This window comes from Herpailurus yagouaroundi, unplaced genomic scaffold, assembly GCF_014898765.1.
Source record: "Herpailurus yagouaroundi ecotype Mexico unplaced genomic scaffold, PumYag 100, whole genome shotgun sequence".
NCBI lineage: Eukaryota > Metazoa > Chordata > Mammalia > Carnivora > Felidae > Herpailurus > Herpailurus yagouaroundi.
Window position 1 is genome coordinate 65,179,168 of NW_024412391.1, and position 23,795 is coordinate 65,202,962.

The 23,795-nt window shown below is 36.9% G+C and overlaps 1 protein-coding gene across 3 annotated transcripts in view; it reads right to left on the reverse strand.

Moving 5' to 3' along the window:
- ANKIB1 (ankyrin repeat and IBR domain containing 1) overlaps nucleotides 1-23,795 on the reverse strand; it is a 156,107-nt gene that overhangs the window by 54,878 nt on the left and 77,434 nt on the right. For all 3 annotated transcript variants that reach the window (XM_040472703.1, XM_040472700.1, XM_040472702.1), the window contains exons 4-5: nucleotides 15,191-15,373; nucleotides 5,406-5,523 (exon numbers count right to left, since the gene is read on the reverse strand). In XM_040472703.1, coding sequence (XP_040328637.1) covers nucleotides 5,406-5,523; nucleotides 15,191-15,373 — 301 coding nt within the window. The remainder of the gene's footprint in view (nucleotides 1-5,405; nucleotides 5,524-15,190; nucleotides 15,374-23,795) is intronic.

A 23,795-nucleotide genomic window follows, 5' to 3' on the forward strand; every position in this document is an offset into this window, starting at 1 on the left:
GTAAAAAATCAATACAATAACAAAAGAATCATCACCGTCAGAGTGCCATGGAGGAGAGGGAGAGAATCTGAGTCAGAGAAGGTGACGCTGGAGAAACAGTTTGGAGTGGACAAATGAAGGATGAGTGGGAGTTAACTAATAAAAGAGAGGGGGGGGAAGACATTCTAGACAGGCTGTACACAGCATGTTCAAAGACCCTGTGGTAGGAGGGAAGATGGCATTCTTGTGAAATTAAAAAGGTCAGTGTAGGGGTGTCTGGGTGGCTTAGTCAGTTAAGCATCCAACTCTTGATTTTGGGTCAGGTCATGATCTCACAGTTCATGAGTCTGAGCCCCGCATCAAGGCTCTGTACTGACAGTGTGGGCCCTGCTTGGGATTCTCTCTTTCTCCCTCTCTCTCTGCCCCCTCCCCGCCCCTGTTGTCTGCCTCTCTCTAAAAATAAAGAAATAAACTTAAAAAAAAAAAAAAAGAGTCTCTTAAAAGAAAAAAAGGTCAATGTAGCTGTAGCATGGAGATCAGAGGGGAGGCATCTTATGAGATAAGGCTGAAAAAATAGGCTGGGCCTAGATCATGCAAGACTTTTTAATACACTTCTATCATCAGCTTAGGAGTGATAGAAAGTCACTGAAAAGTAGAGCTTGGGGTTAAGAAGGACAGGTTATCACAATCAGATTTGAAAAGATCATTGTGACTACAACAAACAAAGAAACTGGATAGGGCAGAAGTAGAGGGAAGATAGTCCAAATAGGATGGTAATGGGTAGTATAAGTGAGAGATGAAGCTAGGGCCAAGTGGCTGCAGTGGAGATAAAGAGAAAGAGAGAAGTTTAAGACATGGAAGGTGAAAGTGACAATTTGGTGATGACAGCACATAAGGTCTGAAGGACAAGATATGCCAAAGTTGGTGTCCCAGGTTTATCCAGTTGGCCGGTTGATACCATCTATGTAAATAGGGACTACCAGAGAATGATCTTAGTTTTAGACATACTGAGGTTTAAGGAGCTTCTGAGATATCCTAGAGATGCTTTAAAATAGGCAATTATGTATAAACATGTGGAGCTAAGAAGTCTAGTCCAAAGGGAAAAATCTATACCTATATAAACCTTGAGAGAAGATATAATTTTCTAGGAAGAGAGCAGACTGAGAAGATATAGGCCACTGACATTTAATTGCCTATAGAACATGACGAATATCCAAAGGAGCTTAAAAAAATACTTCAATGTAAATGAACTCTAAGCACAAAATTAGCCTTGGTCTCATATTTTGTAAATTTTACTTATTTTCTTATTAGGTAGCATTCAATTATGTATTACTTGTATTAATGAGGCAATACTTAGACAATGACCTCTGTATTCCTAACAGAGTCCTCCTTAAAATTCAATTACTGCTCAGCAAATACTGCTCAACATTTCGGTCTTCTGGTTAATCTAGATCAACTTCACTACTTTGGGACTAAATTTGACAACAGATAATATAGTGCTCAAATCTATTTTCCTGTGTAAAGCTGAGTGAATGTGACCAAGGATATAATCTATAAATCTTCCAAATAGTTCAGTTGAATAGTTCTGAAACAAAGCCTATTCAGGTTTTGAGAGCAATTAGTATAAATTGTGGTTCTGTGCACTATTTTATTCTCTAACATCATTTATATCTGTAAATATTATTTGATTGTCAAATGTCATTGTCACCAATACTACCCAAACAATTAGAAGAGATGTCCATTTGAAAACCCACTAGCCTCTATTTTATTCCTTAATAGGGAAGTAAAATATAGAATATGTAAGTAAGTTATCAAGAAAGTTATCACAGAATAGATAAATGCCAAATAGGAAAATTCAATTAGATATCACCTTATTAGAACTGACCCCTATTATGTAAAAGAAGTAACAGGAAAATATCAATGGAGTAAAAATGGAGTTGATTATTTAATAATAACTTGATATACGGTAAACAGATACAGATGAAAATGTTCTTTTAAAAAATTATTGGTAAAGTTAGCCTTGGATTCTCTCTATATTGTGACTTGGAGCTATGATACATTGTATTATCTAGGTGATTGTAGATTCCTAAGGCAAAAATGGCTATAAATACACAAAAAATACTGCAGTGCAGAACTGTTGTTTGCAGTTAAGTGTGGCCAAGTGACCAAATTCTAGCCAATGCAATATGCGCAGGAATAATGTATATATAAATAACGTTTCAGGTATAGTACTTATTATGTATTATTCTTTCTGTAAACATTTTCTGAGGGCTTAATGTATGTCAGATATTTTGGAAACAAAAAATAATAAAAGCTATCCTCTAAGAGATCTCAGGTTAAGCAAAAAAGAGATTATCATAATATTGTATTTCCCAGGTTAAGCTCCAGGAAAAGCAAAAAAAGAGATTATCATAACATTGTATTCTAAGTGTATGACAGAAGATGTAGTAGGAATAGACAGGAAGGGTCTCCGTGCAGACTTGGGAACACATAAGCAGAAAAGGCTTCCTGAAAGACATGGTTAATTAAGAAGGCATAAGTAAAGGAATGGGGTGACTGACAGTTCAGGTAAAGAAATTTGGGTCATAAAGGTCTACTAAAGAGTCTGGATGGTTTTAAGTCTGTGGAACGCTAGTGAAGGATTTTTCAGCAAGGCAGTGACATGCTCAGATGTGAATTTTAAAAGAACAGTCTAATGGCAATATGAAAAATTAATAGGGTGAAAGAAGAATGGCAACATGGGAGACCAGGACTCAGGAGAATACAATTTAGATGGAAACTAATGACAGCCTGAATTTAAGTCAGTGACAGTGGGAATGGAAAGAGCTAGAGAGGGTGGGGGTGGGTATGCTGGGAGGATGAGAGACACTTAAAAAGAGAAATGGTAAGATTGTGGCCAAGTTTAACAGAGATGGAGGAGTAAAGTAGACTTCCAAGTTTCTGGCAGGATAATTTAATGAATGTTGATACTCATGTATCAAGACAATGGGAGAAAAGAGGAGTTCAGGTGTGAACATCCTTAGATTGGGGAGAAAATTGCTAAACAGACATTTAGAAATGCAAACCTTGGGGCACCTGGGTGGTTCAGTTGGTTTAGTGTCCGACTCTTTTGACTCTTGATTTCTGCTCAGGTCATGATCTCACAATTCATGAGATCAAGCCCTGAGACAGGCTCTGTGCTGGAGTCTGCTTGGAATTCTCTCTCTCTGCCCCTCCCCCCACTCTCATGTGCACATGCATGTACTCTCTCTCAAAATAAACAAACTTAACAAAATGAAGTATTTGAGGTTGTATTTCTTTTTTTTTTTATGTTTATTTATTTTGAGAGAGAGAGAGAGAGAGAGAGAGAGAGAGAGGTGTGAGCAGGAGAGGGGCAGAGAGAGAGAATCTCAAGCAGGGTTTGTGCTGTCAGTACTGAGCCTGATGCAGGGCTTGTTCTCAGGTACAGTGAGATCATGACCAGAGCTGAAATCAAGAGTCAGATGCTTACCGAATGAGCCATCCAGGTGCCTCTCAAATACTCTATTAAAGTCAGGTTGTAGATACACTCTTTATTCTTTGGGTGGTTTTTGAAATCTTGGGTTTCATTAGATAAATGTGTGCAGCAATGTTTCTCAGAGAGTGGCCCACTTGTAGGCATCTCTACAACACTTACTTTAAGCCTCATCCCTCATCTAATGACTTGGACTCTGTGGAAAGTCCAGGAATCTCTGGTTAGTTCCCAGGTAATAATCCTTATTTATACAAAAATTTAAGAATCACTGGCATATAAAGTGGAAAAGAGTCTCAAGTACAGAACCGTGGGAAATTTCAATACTGAAGGCAAGGATTCTAGAGAGTTATATTCCAAATTATTCACAGTGATGATCAAGGGATGATGAAATATGGAATTTTAAATTTTCTTCTCATCAAAAGATCATATATTTTTGAAGTTGACATTCTATTTTAGTATAGATGATACAGATTTATAGTTAAAATAGGTAAGCCAAGTAATGACTAGAATATTTACCTCTCTCTTTTTAAAACTAATTTTTATTTTATTTTTTTATTATCATCTTATTTTATTTTAGAGAGGGAGAGTGTGAGCAGAGAGAGGGGCAAAGGGAGACAGAGAGAGAGAGAGAAAGAGAGAGAGAGAGAACATCTTTTTTTTTTTTTAATGTTTATTTATTTTTGAGAGAGACAGAGACAGAATACAAGTGGGTTAGGGGCAGAGAGAAAGGGAGACACAGAATCCAAAGCAGGCTCCAGGCTCCAATCTGTCAGCACAGAGCCTGATGCGGGGCTTGAACTCACAAGCTGTGAGATCATGACCTGAGCCGAAGTCGGACACTCAACTGACTGAGCCACCCAGGTGCCCTGAGAGAGAAAGTCTTAATTAGGCTCCATGCTCAGTGCAGAGCCCAGTTCAGGGCTTGATCCCACATCTCTGGGATCATGACCTGAGCTGAAATCAAGAGCTGGATGCCCAACCAACTGAACCACCCAGGTGCTCTAAAAATAATTCTTAAATCGGAAAAAACTTAACTTTGAAACTAGACAAAATATCAAATATGAACTGTGCAATGAGAGGGTCCAGCTCACCATGTGACAACTCCCAAAATGGCTGCCTTAAGTATATCACAGAAAATTTAAAATAAGCTGAGTACTTTTCCTAAGTTGGTAATGTTCTTAAAAACAAAACAAAACAAAACAAACCTTAAAAGGGATAGTATATTTCTGCATTGACTCTACAATTTCACTTTGTGCATTTCATGGCAAGAAACACTCTTTATATAAAATAAATATAACTGACAGTACTAATAACACAATTGTTAAATATTTCATTGACTTTAGTAAAAATTAATGTCAAAACTAGTACTAGGACTACAGATTCCAACTTTCAATCCTGCTTAAATCAGACACATTTTAAAATTAGACAATCTTTAAGCTGATTTAGTAGCCATGATTTTTATTTTTTTTTTAATTAAGAAAAAATGTTTTTTTTTTTAAAATTTTTGAGAGAGAGAGAGAGAGAGACAGAACAGAACACAAGCAGGGGAGTGTCAGAGAGCGAGAGGGAGACATAGAATCCAAAGCAGGCTCCAGGTTCTGAGCTGTCAGCGCAGAGCCTAACGTGGAGGTCGAACTTATGTACTGTGAGATCATGACCTGAGCCGAAGTCAGATGCTTAACCAGCTGAGCCATCCAGGTGCCCCTAAAAGCATGATTTTTAAAAACAAATTTCCCATTTCCCCTCTAGGATTTACAGGCAGTTTATACTTCAAAATATAGAATGTTCTGAAGATGGTGGATACTGCAGTAACCACTGCACAAAAAACAACTTAGGCTTGTTTAACAAACTGATAGTAAAATGGCTATATTTTAACTCTGAAAAGTTTCAAAAGGCACTCATGTTCTCAGAAGCATAAGACATTTTTCATTACCATGAGCTCGAAGTAAAGCTTCAGCAGTAAACAGTGGAGCCTGAAGCATGTCTGCAGTTTCCACAATAAGCATATCTTTCAATCTACGAAGATCTTGAGGCCTTAATCCTTCATATGGCTTTGAAAAGAAGAAAATCAAGTTAAATTGGCTGTTATACTCTTAGGAAATTCTAAATGCCTAGAAACAAAATTATATGATTATCATTTATTCAGTCTTCCTATTTCAGTTTGATAACTGAAGTTAAAACGGTTCTATATGTTCTACAACTATGGACTTCAAACTACTCTTTCACAGGTCTTATTATAAAAGCTAGAAAGTGGAATGAATGCCAAGGTTCATGCACCTTATCTAAAATAAAATCTAAATAAAAAATCTAAAAAAAAATCTAAAATAAAATAAATCTAAAATAATGACAAGGCAAACTTACTTTATACCTTTGAAAGTTTGGATAATACAAAAATTAGAAATGAAAACCTTATAATACCACCACTGAGCAATAATCATTATTAAAGTTCTAAATGTTTTTATCCAGTCTTTGCTTTTAGCAAATCAATTATGTGTAAATATATGTGTTCAATGAGTTTATCCACTGAACCACAAAACATTTACACTTATTAAGATCCAACTTGGATTATTAGTGGTTTACATGATACTTATTAATTAATTTGGGGAGAAGTGACTATGCCATACTATTCAGAGCTCTTAGTCACAAACGTATTACCTCTGTTTATTCAAGTGTTCATTAATGCTCCTTAGTTTTCATTATATAGGTACTATATCATATCAGGTTTTTAATTTTTTTGTTATCCTTTATCTTTTCTTTTAACAGAAAACAAAGAATAAAAATCACAAGTGTTTCACTATTCAGAAACAATTACTGTTTTTGCTATACTTGTTTCAAGTCCTTTAAAATTTTTTTTTAATGTTTATTTTTTTTGGTGAGAGAGCATGCCCGGGGGAGGAGCAGAGAGGGGAGACACAGAAACCGAAGCAGGCTCCAGGCTCCAAGCCGTCAGCACAGAGCCCTATGCAGGGCTTGAACCCACGAACTGTGAGGTGATGACCTGAGTCAAAGCCTGACACTTAACTGAGCGTCCCTCAAGTCCTTTTTAAAACACAATGAAACAAAAGAAGCAAAACTTTATATAGTAGTCTCCCCTGCAAAGCCTCATTGGTGGGGGAATGTGTGTTCCAAGACCCCCGGCCATTGATCTGTGAAAACATGGATAGTACTGAACCCTACGTATACTGTTTTTTTTCCTATATATACATACCTATGATAAAGTTTAATTTATAAATTAGACATAATAAGAGATTAACATCAATAAAAAAGAACAATTGTAATACACTGTAACAGTGGTACGAATGTGGCTTCTCTCTCAAAATATGTTAATGGACTGCTCACACTTCTTGTGATGGTGTGAGATAGTTAAATGCCTGCGTGATGAGATCAAGCGAGGTAAATAACATAAGCATTATGATACAGTGTTAGGCTACTACTGACCTTCTGAGGATATGTCAGAAGGAAGATCATTTGCTCTGGATTGTAGTTGACTGCAGGTAAATGAAACCTCAGAGACAAGGGGTGAGGGATTATATAAAAGTAAAATAATCTGTGACATGTTTTCCCCATTACATTTCCCTAACTCTCCCCATCCTTGCCTATGGAAATCACTATCATGAATTTGACATATGGTTGTCATAACATTATGGCATAACATTATATCACTAGGCAATTTCCTTTTATTTTCACTCAATATTGTTATTATTATTAATATTGATACACATGTATTCAAATCTTTTTTTATTATAAAATTTTTTTTAATGTTTATTTATTTTTGAGAGAGAGAGACAGAGCACAAGCAGGGGAGGGGCAGAGAGAGAGAGGGAGACACAGAAACCAAAGCAGGCTCCAGGCTCTGAGCTGTCAGCAAAGAGCCTGATGTGGGGCTCAAACTCACAAACCCTGAGATCATGACCTGAGCCGAAGTTGGACACTTAACTGACTGAGCCACCCAGGCGCCCCCCTGTATTTCAATTCTTTAAACAGTTGTAACCAAATTACTACAGTAAACATAGACTAAAGGCCATAGCTTAAAAAGCAGTAGAAATTCCAAAGAACTGAGAATGTATTTTGGCAGCATGTATCACAGTCTCTAGAGAATTCTGGGTAATTAGCAAACCTCATCCATTTTAGCTGATTTACAGATATTTTAGAATAATATATTATCTTTATTTCTTGCTTCATTTTTTTGGTATCATGGAAACCATTTTACCAAGTCTTACTTAACCTCCTATGACTGCGATTCAATAGGAATAATTTTTCTCAGTTGGCATGATAAACTTTCCTGATCCTTACAATCCCAACTATCATGTACAGTTTGCTTTTAAACTAATTTATGAACCACATTTTCCCCTGCAAAAACTTAAGAAATCCTTTTATGGTTAAATTTATAGTATTCACTCCAGTATAGAAGTTACACACTATGTAGAACATTACTTCTAAAAAATATATTCCAAGTTTATACTTGGGATTCCAGGTACCTTTCCTGCCTCAGCAATGAGAATGGATATTTCTCTCTCTCTCTCTCTCTCTCTCTCTCTCTCTCTCTCTCTCTTTTGTTTTTTTAGAAAAAGAGAGAATGTGTGCATGATCAGAGGAGGGGCAGAGAGAGAGAGAGAGAGAGAGAGAGAGAGAGAGAGAAATTCCAAGCAGGTTCCATGCTCAGTGTGGAGCCCAATGTAGGGCTCAATCCCATGACCCTGGGATCATGACCTAAGCATGCATGACCTGAGCAGAAACCACTGGATGCTCAACTGATTGAGCCACCCAGGCATCCCAAGATTAGGTATCATTCTGCTTTCATTTATGCAATCCAAATAAATTTTGAGTACACATATATTAAAAAAGAGAGACTATAAGCAATCTGCATATATTAAGTTTAAAAAATGCATAGTTTTAAACTTAAAAATGTTACATTGGAAGAAAAATAGTTCTTGAAGGAGAAAGATATACTGTCTTCATGGGCATGTGACATATTCACTCTGAATCTCTGCAACAGAACTATAATTAGGTCATGTGAAGCATTTCAATACATTGCTCAGTCCCAAGCGGGCACTAGCCATCTCTTCTGCAAGAAGAAAGAAAATGAAGGTGCCTTTCTCTTTCTTGTTGCAAAGATAAACTGCTTCTATTTTCAGATTAAACACAATCTAGCAATAACCTTCAAAGCAGTCAGTACTGATACATAGAAAGAAAACGGAAACTAATTTAAAAAGGAAGACAGTGAATAAAAGTACCTCTTTTGCATCAATGCATACTTTGCTACCAAAATACCACTGAAGAAATGCGAAACAGCCTAACATACAAACTGTACCCCTTTGATATCAAGTATAAAGTGACAGGTATCTTCAAAAACTGTTTCAGAAAAAAACTATGACAAAGGATTTATGAAAGAAGAAATTTGTTTTTATGTTTTTCCACAATGAAAACAGCTTCCCCCTGACTATATAGGTAAAACATGCTTGTTGTTAAAAATGAAAAAAAAAAGGGGGGGGGGTACTTATTTACTCAATTATATTGGTAACTGTTAAAATTTTAGAAGATGTGAAAGGCACTCAGGGAAAAAAGAGTATTTCCAATTTCTCTTAATATCAATCTCTCATTACCTGATCCATGAGCCTAGCCTGGAGGAGAAAGGATAAAGAATAGCTAAAGAAAGTCTTTAGAATTCTAGGACCCTTCCCTTTGTTTTAGTTTCCTTGCTCCTTACTCAGCTGTTCTCCCCTGGGATTAAGACAAGGTCTACCCTGATCTGTACTTTGACCTAAGAGGAAGGCAGCTGCTCTTGCACAGTAGGATAAACCAGCTAAGGCAAAGTCCATCATATGGGTTCCCTGCCAGAAAAACAGCCTGAGCCTTCCTGGGTTATAAGACCTAGAGAGGAATTGGGAGAGGGGATTCTTCAGATGGCTTTCATAGCAACATATTGCTCAGTTTTCCCTTCATTTACTACATGTAGCCACACAATCTACTCCAACAGAGCCTGACCCCTACCAGGCCCAATACCCACTAGTTTCTTTGTTCTGCCTTTCCAGATTTATATAAATTAAATAGTCTTCCCAGCCATCACTCCAACACAACACCTTGTTTTTATGCCCCTATAGCAATTAGCACTCTCATAAACTGTGTTCATTTACTTTTTAAGCTTATTTGTGTGCATCTCTATCGATGCTGGAATATAAGCACCTAGAGGGCAGGGGTTTATCTTTGTTCCTCACTGTATCTCCAAGCTCCTAAAACAGTGTCTGGCAGAGTAGTCCCTCTGCCAGTTTGTTGAATGTCCCTCAACAGTTTTGTTGAATGATGGGATGAAGAAGTAGATTTTATTCATTTGTAAACTAATCTGAAGGAAAGAACTTAATTAAAATGTGTCAAGAAGAAATTATAGAGATATACTATTATACACTGTCCAGATCATTAATTGAATCAAGAAACTTAGCTAGAAAAAACACTTCACCTTGGGAACAGGAATCTTTTAAACTACCTAATTATATAGTTTAATACAATCACATAGTGGGTTGTATAAAACTATTAGCATAGGCAGAATAATCCAAACATTGGTCAGGGTCAAAGTAGAAAGTATAAAAATGAATTTTAAAGAAAGCAATTTTGTTTGGTTTTATTTTTATCTTTTTTTTTTAAAGTTTATTTATTTTGAGAGAGACAAAGAGAGAGAGCGTGTGCATGTAGGCACGAGGGAGGGGCAGAGAGAGAGAGGAAGAGAGAGAATCCCAAGCAGGCTCCTCGCTGTCAGCACGGAGCCTGATGTGGGGTTTGATCATGCAGGGCTCGATCTTACTAACTGTGAGAAGATGACCTGAGTTGAAACCAAGACTTGGACACTTAACCGACTGAACCACCAAAGCATCCTGGTTTTATTTTTAAAATTGTTATGAAACACACATTACTTAAAGTTAACAATTTTAAAATGTATATTTCAGTGGCTTTAATACATTCAATAATGTTGTACAACTACCACATACATCTAATTCCCAAAATTCTCATCACCCCAAAAGAAAACCTCATACCCGTTAAAGTAGTCACTCCCTAGTCCTTCCTCCTCTTCAGCCCTGGCAAACACTAGTGTGCTTTCTGTCTCTATGGATTTACCTATTCTGTATATTTCATATAAGTGGAGTTATTTAATACGTGACCTTTTGTGTCTGCCTCCTTTCACATAGCATAATGTTTCTGAGATTGATCCATATTGTAGAATGTATTAGTACTTCTTTCCTTTTTGTGACTAATATTCCATTGTATATGTATGTATACCTCACGTTTTATTTATCCATTCATCTGTTGATAGAGATTTGGTCTTCAACGTTTGGTTATTGTGAATAGTGCTGCTATAAACATTTGTGTGTAGGTATTGGTTTGTGAAAGTATTGTTTTTAAACATTATAAAATATCAGGCAAAATGATCCTAATAAGGATTAAAAACAAAACTAGAAAACTAGAAAAAAACTGGGGCATATGATTACAATATTAACATTAAAAAAATTCAGAAGCCACGGAGTAAGAAAAATTTACATCTCTGAATATCCTACGTGAAAACAGAAAAATACACAAACTTTTCTTGGAAAGCATTAAGAACACACAAACCATCCAAAGAAAAAAACTCAAATGAACAATCAATTTACAGAATAGTCAAGTAAAAAAATTCAAACAGGTACCATTTGTCTAAACTAGCAAAAATAAAAACACTGATAATATGTAATGCTAGCAGAAATATGTGGAAAAGAATTCTCTAACATGCTACTAGAAGAAAATAAACTGATATAATCTTTTAGGACAGCCTAACAACATCTATTAAACTATAAAATATGTATATCTCATGATCCATCAAACCAATTTCTACAAATTTATAGGGAATATACTTTTAAAATATGTATATAAATGCAGTTAACAATTATATATGATGACCATGATTATAACAGCATACATTTAGATAAAACATATAATGATTCAGGCACTGTTCTAAGTATTTACATATATTAACTCATTTAAGCATCACTACAATTCTATGAAGTAGGGACCATTATTATCTCCATTTTAAGGAAGAAGAAACTGAAGCAGAGGAATAACTACTTAAGGCCACATAGTATGTCACTCATGGGACTAAAATATGAATCCAGTCAGCATGGCTTCAGATCCATGTTTCAAACCACAATAATGACACAGCTAGATAAAAATATATATGAAATAAATAGATAAATATTCATTTTAGCCTGTTTTTAATATCAATAATATCTAAATTATTTAAATATTCATCAATATTTAATAGGAAAGATGGTCACGATACATTGTTAAGTTGAAAAAATATTTTAGAGTTGTGGAGGATGTGGAGAAAAAGAAACTCTCATGCACTGTTTGTGGGAATGTAAATTGGTATAGCTACTGTGGAAAATAGCATGGATGTTCCTCAAAAAATTAAAAATAGAAATACCATATTAGTAGTTCCACTACTAAAGAACTCAAAAACACTAATTTGAAAAGATATATGCACCCCTATGTTTATTACAGCATTATTTACAATAGTCAAGATATGGAAGCAATCTAAGCATCCACTGATAGATGAATGGGTAAAGATGTGGTGTATACACATATACCTGATGGAATATCACTAAGCTGTACAAAAAGGATGAGATCTTGACATGTGCAACAACTGGATGGCCATACAGGGTATTATGGCTAAGTGAAATAAGTCAGATAGAGCCAAACAAATATCATATGATTTTACTTAAACATGGAACCTAAAAAAAAAAACGAATGAATAAAAAAAAAAGCAGAAACAGACACATACGTACAGAGAACTAATGGTTGCTAGAGGGAGGGATGGTGAAGGGGTGGGCAAAATGGGTAAAGGGGAGTGTGAGAAACGGGCTTCCAATTATGGAATAAATAAGTCATGGGAATAAAAGGTACACATTTATTAGGGAATAAAATTAATGGTATTGTAATAGCATTGTATGGTGATATATGGTAGCTATATATTTGTGGTGACCACTGCATACCATACAAACTTGTTGAATTTTGTACAACTGAAACGAATGTAACACTATGTGTCAACTATACTTAAATTAAAAAAAATTTTTACAGAAAAAAAATATTGCAGCAGAACTCAATGACCTTCCTTTTGCAATAAAAATTCTATGTTATATGTTTGTTTATATCATATGTATGTTTCTTAAACAAGACATACACACAAGAAATTGTTACCACTGTGGGGTAGAGTCAGGAAGGAGGAAATTTTTTACATTTTTTTAGCAATAAATACTCATTATAAATTTTAAGAAATGCATGAAAATAGAAAAATAGTAATAGTAAAAAAACTTATCCATACCATAATTAGCATTTTGGCATACTTCAATCTCAATATATACTAGTCTTTTCTATATAATGAGTATCAAACTGTTATGTAACTTTTTGTTAACTTAATAGTTTATTATAGTTACATTAAATTCATTTAGATCTTAAGTCTATTGATAATGAATACTATTATTTTTCTGATTTAATTATAAGTTAAGATAGTATCTTTGATAAAAAGCCTAAATATAGTCATTAAATGTTTTTCAGTTTAATCACATTATTTTTAGAATATTACTGTTTAAATATTTTCTTCTGACTAAATTACATTAACTATTACAGTAATAGTATGTATATATGTATGTATGACTCAAGACGATAGATTATGAAAAGTCAGACAGTATAGCAAATAGAGATGCTTTGGCTTGAAGTCCGAAGAATCGGTTTAGCTCACTTTGATCCTGGTAGGTTATTCAACTATTTTCTGGTTTATCTTCCTCATTTAAAAAAAGAAGGGGGCATAACAGTTACTTAAGCTTACTGTGTGAATTTAACAACCATGTGAAAGTGTTTAGGACATTGGCCTCTCTTTCTATGTGTGACTTAACCTGAAAAAGCATTCCGATAAAATAACCTAATTTAAGAAACACAAAGGGTAAAAAAATATAAATTTCTTAATTCCAAGAAACTCAGTTCCTTTGGTAATCTGGAATACTGAAGCTCAAAATACTTAAGAAATACCATCTATGGATGTTCACTGTGTAAGCAGTGTGTCAGACACTGAAAATACTCTGTTGAAAAAGGCAGTTATGATTCTGGCCCTCATGGAGTTGACCATCTAATAGGAAAGAAGGGCAAAAAAAAGAATAAATACATAAGCAAAATCATTACAGCATGTGATGAGTGTTATAAAAAGTAGGGTGTTATGGTAAAGAATAATGGAAGGAGAGGGACCTATTTGGGAAAGAACAGTCCAAGATTGCCTCTCTGAAGAACTACTGAGCCAGCCAAAAGAAAAACTGGGAGAAGATTTCTGATATGGAAAAGAGCAAATGCAAAAACCTTACTGTAGTCTAGGTATTATAATTAGAGCAAAATATGCTGGGAAGAAAGGTTTGAGATGATGTTGGGAGAGGTAGTAGTGAGACCATATAAGGTTTTATATCTGAGAGAATAGTTTGGATTTTATTCCAAGTACAATGAAAAGTCACTAAGTAATTTAAGAGATTTATATGATCTAATTTAAGTTTTAAAATGTCTTTCCAGCTTATGTGTACAAAATGGATTCTAGGGGGACCAAAACAGAAGGAAGGAGGTCAGTTAGGAAACTGTTACAGTACCTCAGATGAGAGGTTCGGGTGGAGAGGGCCTGGGGAGGTAGGAGTAGAGACTAGGAGGAGTAAATGTCTCTAGGTTATACTCTTGGAGGTAAAATTGACAACATTCTCAGATTGTTTGGATATAAGGACAAATGAGGAACTGAAACGCTTGCCCATTTATGCTTAAGCAATTCAGTGGAGGGAGGTAATGTTTATTGACACAAGAAAGACTTAAAGGAAAACCAAAGAACAATGTCCCTGAAGCTAAGGGAAGAATGCTTCACTAAGAAGGGAGTGGTCAATTGTGTCAAGTGCTGCAGAGGAATTCAAGTAAGAGTGGGAGAGAACAGTACCCACTGGATTTGGCAAAATGGCAACTCTTGATATCCATGACAAATGCACTTCCAACAAAATAGAAAGGAGGAAAGTCACGCTGTAAGAGGCTCAGAGATATGGGGCTACAACTGAAGGGGGAAAGGGAGAAAAGTGGTCAATGGAGTGACTGTTTTGCTGTTTTTGTTTTGTTTTAAGATAAAAGCAAAGCATGTTTGTTGATAAGAGCAACCTAGAAGACAGGAAGGACTGAGGAACAGGAGGACTGCAGTTTTAGAACAGTAGAAATGGTTAGGAGTTCATATTACACATTAGCATCTCTACTTAAATATAAGTAAACATATACATATTTTAGAGGACAGTTACCACCTCCAGATTTTCTAGATGTATTTTTATACTTACGGCTATATAACATTTTTTTTTAATGTTTATTTATTTTTGACAGGGAGAGAGAGAGACAGAGCATGAGCGGGGAAGGGGCAAAGAGAGAGGGAGATACAGAATGCAAAGCAGGCTCCAGGCTCTGAGCTGTCAGCACAGAGCCCAACACGGGGCTCGAACCCACAGACCGCGAGATTATGAACTGAGCCGAGTCGGACACTCAACCGACTGAGCCACCCAGGCGCCCCTACTTATGGCTATACAGATGAAATGGTGTTAAGCATATTGCAGAGAAGACCACACAAACTGGATTTTAAAGTAGAAAAATAAAATTTAATATAAAATCCATATCATTTATTTAAAAAAAAAAACAACACCTTACCTCTCGTTTGTCTAACGCAGCATATTCAGCTTCTATTTCTTCAGCTTCAGGATCTCGTGAGAATACCATTTGTGATTCCAGATTGAGGGCCAAATCTTTGTGGTGCTGCTTTTCAGCACAATCACAAGGAGTATCTTTATTCTCATTCTCAGCAAACAAGTCTCCTCCGTGTTTTACTAAAAGCTAAAAAAGATTTTTTCAAAAACTTGCAACCACAGATTTAAACAGGTTACTTCATGCTACGTATTTGAAAAAATTAACAATATAATGAAGTGCAACAAAAATACAACAGTATGTACTTGAAATAACAATAAAAATTTAGATACCAGTGACTTTTTAAAAAAACATTTTTTTTTTTTTAATTTTTTTTTCAACGTTTTATTTATTTTTGGGACAGAGAGAGACAGAGCATGAACGGGGGAGGGGCAGAGAGAGATGGAGACACAGAATCGGAAACAGGCTCCAGGCTCTGAGCCATCAGCCCAGAGCCTGATGCGGGGCTCGAACTCAGGGACCGCGAGATCGTGACCTGGCTGAAGTCGGACGCTTAACCGACTGCGCCACCCAGGCGCCCCTAAAAAAACATTTTTAATGTTTAGTTATTTTTGATAGAGAAACAGAGTGCGAACAGGGGAGGGGCAGAGAGAGAGAGGGAGAGAGATGCAGAATCAGAAGCAGGCTCCAGGCTCCAAGCTGTGAGCACAGAGCCCGATGTGGGGCTCAAACTCACAGACCACGAGCTCATTACCTGAGCTGAAGTTGGACATTCAACCCACTGAACCACCCAGGTGTCCCAATACCAGTGACTTCGATTTTAAGATGGTAAGGGGCGCCTGGGTGGCGCAGTCGGTTAAGCGTCCGACTTCAGCCAGGTCACGATCTCGCGGTCCGGGAGTTCGAGCCCCGCGTCAGGCTCTGGGCTGATGGCTCGGAGCCTGGAGCCTGTTTCCGATTCTGTGTCTCCCTCTCTCTCTGCCCCTCCCCCGTTCATGCTCTGTCTCTCTCTGTCCCAAAAATAAATAAAAAACGTTGGAAAAAAAAAATTAAAAAAAAAAAAAAAAAGATGGTAATTCTTGTTTATTAGCATTTAAAAAAAATGTTTATTTTTGTGTGTGTGAGAGAAAGAGAGAAAGAGAGGAGACAGAGACCGGGTGGGGAAGGGGCAGAGAGAGAGAGAGAGAGAGAGAGAAAGGGAGACAGAATCTGAAGCAGGCAGAAAATCCAAAGCAGGCTCTGCTGTCAGCCTAAGAGCTTGATGCAGGGCTCGAACCCATAAACCATGAAATCATGACCTGAACTGAAACCAAGAGTCAGACACTTAACTGACTAAGCCACCCAGGAGACCCAAACAATCTTTCAATTTTTAAAAAATATTTTATTATTTTATTATTTTTAAGAGAGACAGTGTGAGTAGGGGTGAGGCAGAGAGAGGGGAGACACAGAATCCAAAGCAGCTCCAGGCTCTGAGCTGTCAGCACAGAGCCCAGAACGGGGCCCGAACGCACAAGCTGTGAGATCATGACCTGAGCCAAAGTCAGATGCTCAACCAACTGAGCCACCCAGGTACCCCTACAATCTTTCAATTTTTAAAGGTGGGATTTCATTCCAAGAAATATCACCTTAAAAATACATGGAAAAGGGCACCTGGGTGGCTCAGTCAGTTGAGTATCCAACTTTGGCTCAGGTCATGATCTCACAGTTTGTGAGTCTGAGCCCTACATCAGACTCACTGTTGTCAGCACAGAACCTGTTTCAGATCCTCTGCCCCCTCTCTCTGCCCCTCCCTAGCTTGCTTTCTCTGAAAAATAAATACACATTGGGGCGCCTGGGTGGCTTGGTCGGTTAGGCGTCCGACTTCGGCTCAGGTCATGATCTCACGGTCCGTGAGTTCGAGCCCCGCGTCAGGCTCTGTGCTGACCGCTCAGAGCCTGGAGCCTGTTTCAGATTCTGTGTCTCCCTCTCTCTCTGCCCCTCCCCTGTTCATGCTCTGTCTCTCTCTGTCTCAAAAATAAATAAACGTTAAAAATAAATAAATAAATAAACAAACAAACATTAAAAAAATACATGTAATAGTGACTTATTTATTACTATTGAGGTTTCTGACAGTTTTGCAGAAGTTAAATATGTTGTTACTAGAGGCTATAGGTTCAAACTTCCCCATTATGTCTACAGAAACATTAGGAAGGACATTATGCCATGAGGACCATAATCTAGGACGCAATCTACCTAAAGGACAGCCTGACAATTAGTCATGGAGCTGATTCTTTTATAGAATTCAGTCATGATCATAATAACATAGTAACGGCCACCATTTATTGAGTGTCTTCTAAGCTCCAAGCCTGATGTTAAGTAATTCAAGTACACATTCTTATTTAATATTAACAACCCCAGGGATATTATAATGTCTCAGAAAAGTTAGGTAACTTGACCAAAGTTACCCACCTGGCAAGCAAGAGAACTGGGATTCAGACAAAAGTTTGACCAATTTCTTATAACCATAATTGGATATTGTACAGACACACAGAACAGGCTGATCACATAAATTAAAAGAAGTCAAATACATCCTGGGTCCACCATAAAGTTCTACCTAGATCTTATTTATGATCTAAAAGTGAATAGTTTTTAGTTTTTATGGCATTTAATAAAAAAGGTAGCTTCTTCCCATTTTCTTCCATATAATTTTATCTTCTCTCCCTACAACAAACATTCAGATCTTCCTATAAAGTTTCTTTATTGCTTTTGGAACTGGAATCCTTATGATTCCTCTATAGCCATCCCAAGAGGCCTGACAACATAAAGGACTTATATCAATGCCGGGCCTGAAAGCCATGGGCTAACTTGACAAGCCCAATGGATATGACCTTCAGTTTCTTGCTCTAGGCTGAAGGTATACCTCAGAGCTAAAATGGTTTAAAAAAATTGGTTTTAATTGTTAAAAACAAGCACAGAAATAAATCAGGAAGAATACAGCTTATGGCCACAAAGCTTAAAGTATTTACTCTTTACATCTGGCCCTTCAAAAAAAAGTTGTTAAGCATATCTCTAAGCAGTCACTGCTGTAGCTACCTTCTAGAGCCTGCTATTTACCACCTAGAACCTTCCTAGTCAAAGTACCAACTGGGAGTTTGTTAGAAATGCTGAATCTCAGCCTTAACTACCCAAATCCCTTCCACTCCAGTCCTCTGAATCAGAATCTGATTCTGATGTCCAAGAGATTCTTAAGCACATAAAAGTCTGATAAGCAGTGACCCTAGACTATCACCTACGTGTCTGTGGAAATGGATATATTTACATTTTATAATATACTCAATACTGGGGACCTGTAGTAAGTCCAGAGACTTATCATACCTATAGTACAGTCTATTACTATTTTTTAGCCTTTCTGTTTCACAGGGTACCCAATCCTAACAGACAATTAACTATTTGCTTCTGATTGCTATTGCACCAAGAGAGCCGACTTTATTTTCTGGTTTTTTTATTCAGAGTAGTTGGAAAATGATTTCTAAAATGAACACTGGGAAAGCTTTCAAAGCCATGATGTATGTGATTTACTTTCACAACAGATATACCACAGAAGAGATTTAAGTATTAGCCAACAAGATAAATCACCTTTAACTTAATGCCCCAGTCCTTAACAAAAGCAAAGACAACAAAATTTAAGAGGTTATGCCATCCCAGAATACTGCTGTGGGGAACCTTCTTAAGAGGATATACTGGAGTGTAGACTGCATTCCTTGGGGTTAAAGAAAAAGGGGGGGGGTGGCACCTGGGTGGCTCAGTTAGTTAAGCGTTCAACTTCGGCTCAGGTCACGATGTCAAGGTTCTTGGGTTTAAGTCCTGAGTCAGGCTCTGTGCTGACAGCTCAGAACCTGGAGCCTGCTTTGGATTCTGTGTCTCTCTCTCTCTGCCCCTCACCTGCTTGCACTGTCTCTCTCAAAAAATAAATCAATATTAAAAAAAATTTTTTTAATTAAAAAAAATGGGTGTGTGAAGAGGGAATGTGTGAGAAGCCATCATTGAGAATCACTGCTGAACATATTTAGAACTTGGATAAGATTTCTTGCCTTCATTGGTAATCTATCTTCAAAAGGGGTTCCCAAATGATTGGAGTGGAGGCAAGGGGACTACAAAGAACTATATCTCATTGCTGCAATTGGCACCTGTAGAGAAATTCATAATCGGTGATAAAATGTAGGGTCCATTTTTGTAGCCATTTGTTTTGGCAAGTTAAGTCAGCATGTATGTACCTTTGGTATAGAAGCTAGCTAACAGCAGTACTGCCTGACTCTGGAGCAGTACTTAAACAGTATTCCAGCTTGGGGTGCCTGGGTGGCCCAGTTGGTTAAGCGTCCGACTTCAACTCAGGTCATGATCTTGTGGTTTGTGAGTTCAAGCCCCACGTTAGGCTCTGTGCTGACAGCTCAGAGCTGGAGCCTGCTTCAGATTCTGTGTCTCCTTCTCTCTGAGCCCCTCCCCCACTCATGCGCATACGCTCTCTTTCAAAAATAAACAAACATTAAAAAATTTTTTTTAAAAAGTTATTTCAGCTTGCTGAAATTTGGGGCATCAGGTTGGGAACACCAATAAGTGAAAGATGTTTTAGGTAGGGATATCCATGAAATCGATGCTGCAAAAAGTCAGATGTTCTGCTTTTATACAGTAAGGAAGTTACTTGGGGTTCTGAACGGGTAGTTGTTTTTTTTTTTTAATTATTATTTTTTATTTTTTTTTGAACAGGTAGTTTTTAATCACCTTCCTTACTCTCAAAGCAAGGAGGACTGAATACTTTATTCAAACGTGATTTTTAGTCTATTTTATACACTTGGTAGTACATGAAATGTTCTACCTTAAAAGAAACATCTGATTATTACTATCTCAACACATCTGTTCATCTATTTTGCCTTCCTTTCTGTTTATAACCTCAAAGGGAGAGGGGTAGGGCAGTCCCTAGTATTCAAGACAAATCCCTCCCCAACCCTTTGACCCATAATCTAAGTGGCTGGTAACTCAGGACAAGTCAATTGACTTAAGTCTCAGTATACACAAATCCATGGGTAAAATGAGGTTTATACAATCTTGAGAAAAGATGTTAAAAAAAAAGGTAATTGTTAAAGTCTGTTCTGGTTGAAAATTACCATTTCATCATCTCTATTTCCTGTATGACCTTGAGCAGTCCATTACCCCTCTATCTTCCCTCTACAACTTTTTATTGGCTCCTGGTACACGCGTTCTTTATCTTAGTTTTGTTATCCTTCTAGTTACTTTCCCAATGTTTTCCTTTTTTTTCCCGACCACATTTCTCAAATTAGTGACTGACACCCACTGTCTCTCCACTTCCCCAGCAAATGACTCAATTACTCCCAGCAATGACTTTTACCCTGATCGTTTCACTAAAACAGTATTTCTGAAAATCGTAAGTACTCTCAAATTCAACAGCCATTCTTGGTTTTCTAATAGCTTTACCTCTTTGCGGCATGTCACATGACTGATTATCTTCTACCCTTGAAATTCTCTTGGCACCCTTGACAGTGTTATCTCAGTTCTTTTCTCTGCTTTTTCTTTTTGCTTCATAGGCCACCTCTTTTTTTCACTCCCTTTAAATACAGGTATTCTCCAAATTGATGCTGTGACTTTAACCCTGTAATTTTGTCTATAAGTTAAAGTCTTTTCCTTAGGCTACTCATCTATACCTTGTTTTTAGTTTTTGACTCTCTGCAGATGACACTTAATTCTAAATCTATATTCTTTACTCCCAAACAACTAGTCCTCATTTTCAATAACCTGAATACCATTTCATGTAGCTAATCCAGGACCTCAATATCCATCCTTCTAAATGAAAACTCAATTCGGTATTTGAACAAATTCCTTTACCTCATCTTACTTTTTTAATGTCTGTTAATTGATAGCAGGCTTCAAAGTAACCCAGGCTCAAAACCATACACATTCTACTTAAAAATAATTTGCTTTACTCTAATTATAAGTATGATAGCAGATTGTTATAGAAAATGTGGAAAATCAAATCACTCAAAGAGAGCTTAACATTAACATTTTAAAGTCTCCATCTTTTTTTTTAAGGCACAGATTTTACTTTTTTAAGTAAGCTCTAGGCCCAATGTGGGACTTGAACTCCCAATCCTGAGATCAAGAATCAGGCAGGTGCCCCTAAAGCTTCCATCATATTTAACCCTTAGTCTCCCACACTTTCTTATATCAATTGACCAAGTCACCAAATGCTACCAGGTCTTCACAATGTCCCTTGCATCTGCCTCATTCTTTCATTTCCAATACGACCACACAAATCCAGGCTTTTTTTCAGTTCATACCAGAATTAGTGCAGTAATTTAGCTCCTATCATTCTCTTTAGTACACTGGTTTTCAACTTTGGCTGCCCACTGGAACCATCTGGAGAAGTTCAAATACTAGTGTCTAGGCCCCCACCTCAGAAATTACAATTTTATTGATCAGAGATAGGGTCTACACTATGGGATTTTTTTGCATGCAGCCATGTTTACAACTACTGTTCCAGCACAAAGGCTTTCAAACTGTTTAAGAATCATCTGGGTAGCCTGATAGTCGTATTAGGGGGAAATGGGGTGGGGTGGGGTGGGATGGGGACTAGATATATGCACTTTTTACAAGAAGCGTTATGATTCCACTATAGGTGTCTCACTGACTATCCTCTATGCCAGGACTTCTGAAACCTTAATGTGAATACGAATCACCTTGGTATCTGGTTAAACTACAGATTCAGATTTATTTGGTCTGGAATGAGGCCTAAGATTCTGCATTTCCAACAGGTTTCCAAATAATTAACGCCAGTGCCAGTCTGAGGACCACTGTTTGTGTGGCAAGGCATCAAGAAACACTGCTTTACAAGTATCCCATTCAAATCTATTCTACACAACAACCATTAGGCTAATCTTAACCATATTTGCTTTCATAATAGCACTTCTATGATAAAAAATTTTCAGTGGCTCAACTTTCTAGAAATCTCAAATTCTTGGCCTTGGCATTTAGTATTTTCTACTTGGTATGGCCTCTATCTTTATTTTAAGTCATCTGTCCTATCATTCTTCTGCAAAATGCTTTAATCTGCATATGTCTGAGACCTGGAACAGTGCTTCTCAAACTCTGACATGTAAACAAATAACCAGCAGAACTTGCTTAAAATATTCTTGGAGTTTACCCCGAGAGATTCTGATTTGGAAATGTGGAGGCCTGGTGGGGCCAAGATTTTGTATTTATAACAAGCTCCCAGTAATAGCTGATGCTACAGGTCCAAGGGGCACACTTTTAAGTATCCTCCAAATACTAATATCTTACGCACTCAAATTATACTAGTACCCATGAATTCTTCCAGGATAAGTAAAATTAAAATGGTCTTTCTCTTCAATGCCTTTAATATTTACTGCCCCAATAATTAATATAGCCCTTAGCATAGAAACATTTTGGAGGTATAAATGAGATCACAATTTTCTTGATTAAATATTAGAAAACTGAGGCTCAGATAGGCAGTTACTCAGTTGCTGAGCTGGGACGACAATTTCTGTATTCTTTTGAGTTTTAAAACTCCAGGTGCTAAAAAACACAATATAATTAAATAAAACTCTTCAGTCTGACCTGTGAATGGTTTTTATGACTTTCCAATGAAGTGTGAAATGCTCTGATAGCTGCCAAAGTGTCAAATAGGCCTTATGGCTGTAAAGAGAAAAGTGATTTACCACCTTTGGTTTTCTAGTGACCTCTATTTGATCTAACAATAAGCATCCATACTTAAAGCTTTGAATAAGCAAGTAGGACAGGGGTGCACAGGAAATACCCAAGATAATGCTCATTTAAAAACACACTTTTCACAAAGAATGAAGCACTATCAAAACCAATAACCTCTGCACATCAACTATTTATCGAATGACTATGACAGGAAAAGCACTAATACAAATAAAATGAGGCTTAATGACTAGGCTGACTCTTAGGGAAGTCTGCCAAGAGGAGAAAGATCACTGGGCTTTTAATTGGGGCATGCTAATAGAACTAACCCATCATTCGTCTCCAAAGCCCATCTCTATTCTAAAGAAATAGAAAAACAAAAACTCAGCAACTAAGAAAAAATGCATTATTCACTGTATTAAATAAATTCTTTTAAGATTTATATTTTATTGGAGTTCCATTTTTGGGTACTGGGTATCCATTACATAGTATTTTAAAAATTATTTGTATAATTAAAGCATATAGGACTTGCTACACATTGAAAGTGTGTTATTTTATATATTTAAAATAAGCTTGTGAAGTGTGGAGTCATCTTTGCTTCCCTTTTCCAATTCTGTGCATAATATAGGGGTCAAAGGCAAAACCGTCTGTGAGCCAAATTCAGCCTGTTGTCTGTTCCTATACAGTCCATGAACTAGAAACTGTTCTTACATTTTTAAATGGTTGAATGAAAACTCAAAAGAATATTTCATTATATGTGGAAATCATAAGAAAGTCAAGTGGGAGTGTCCATAAACAAAGTTTTACCGAACACTGCCATGCTCATTTGTTTACCTATTGTCTATGGCTGCTTTCAGGCTACAATGGCTGAGTTGAGCAGTTGCCTAAAATATTTACT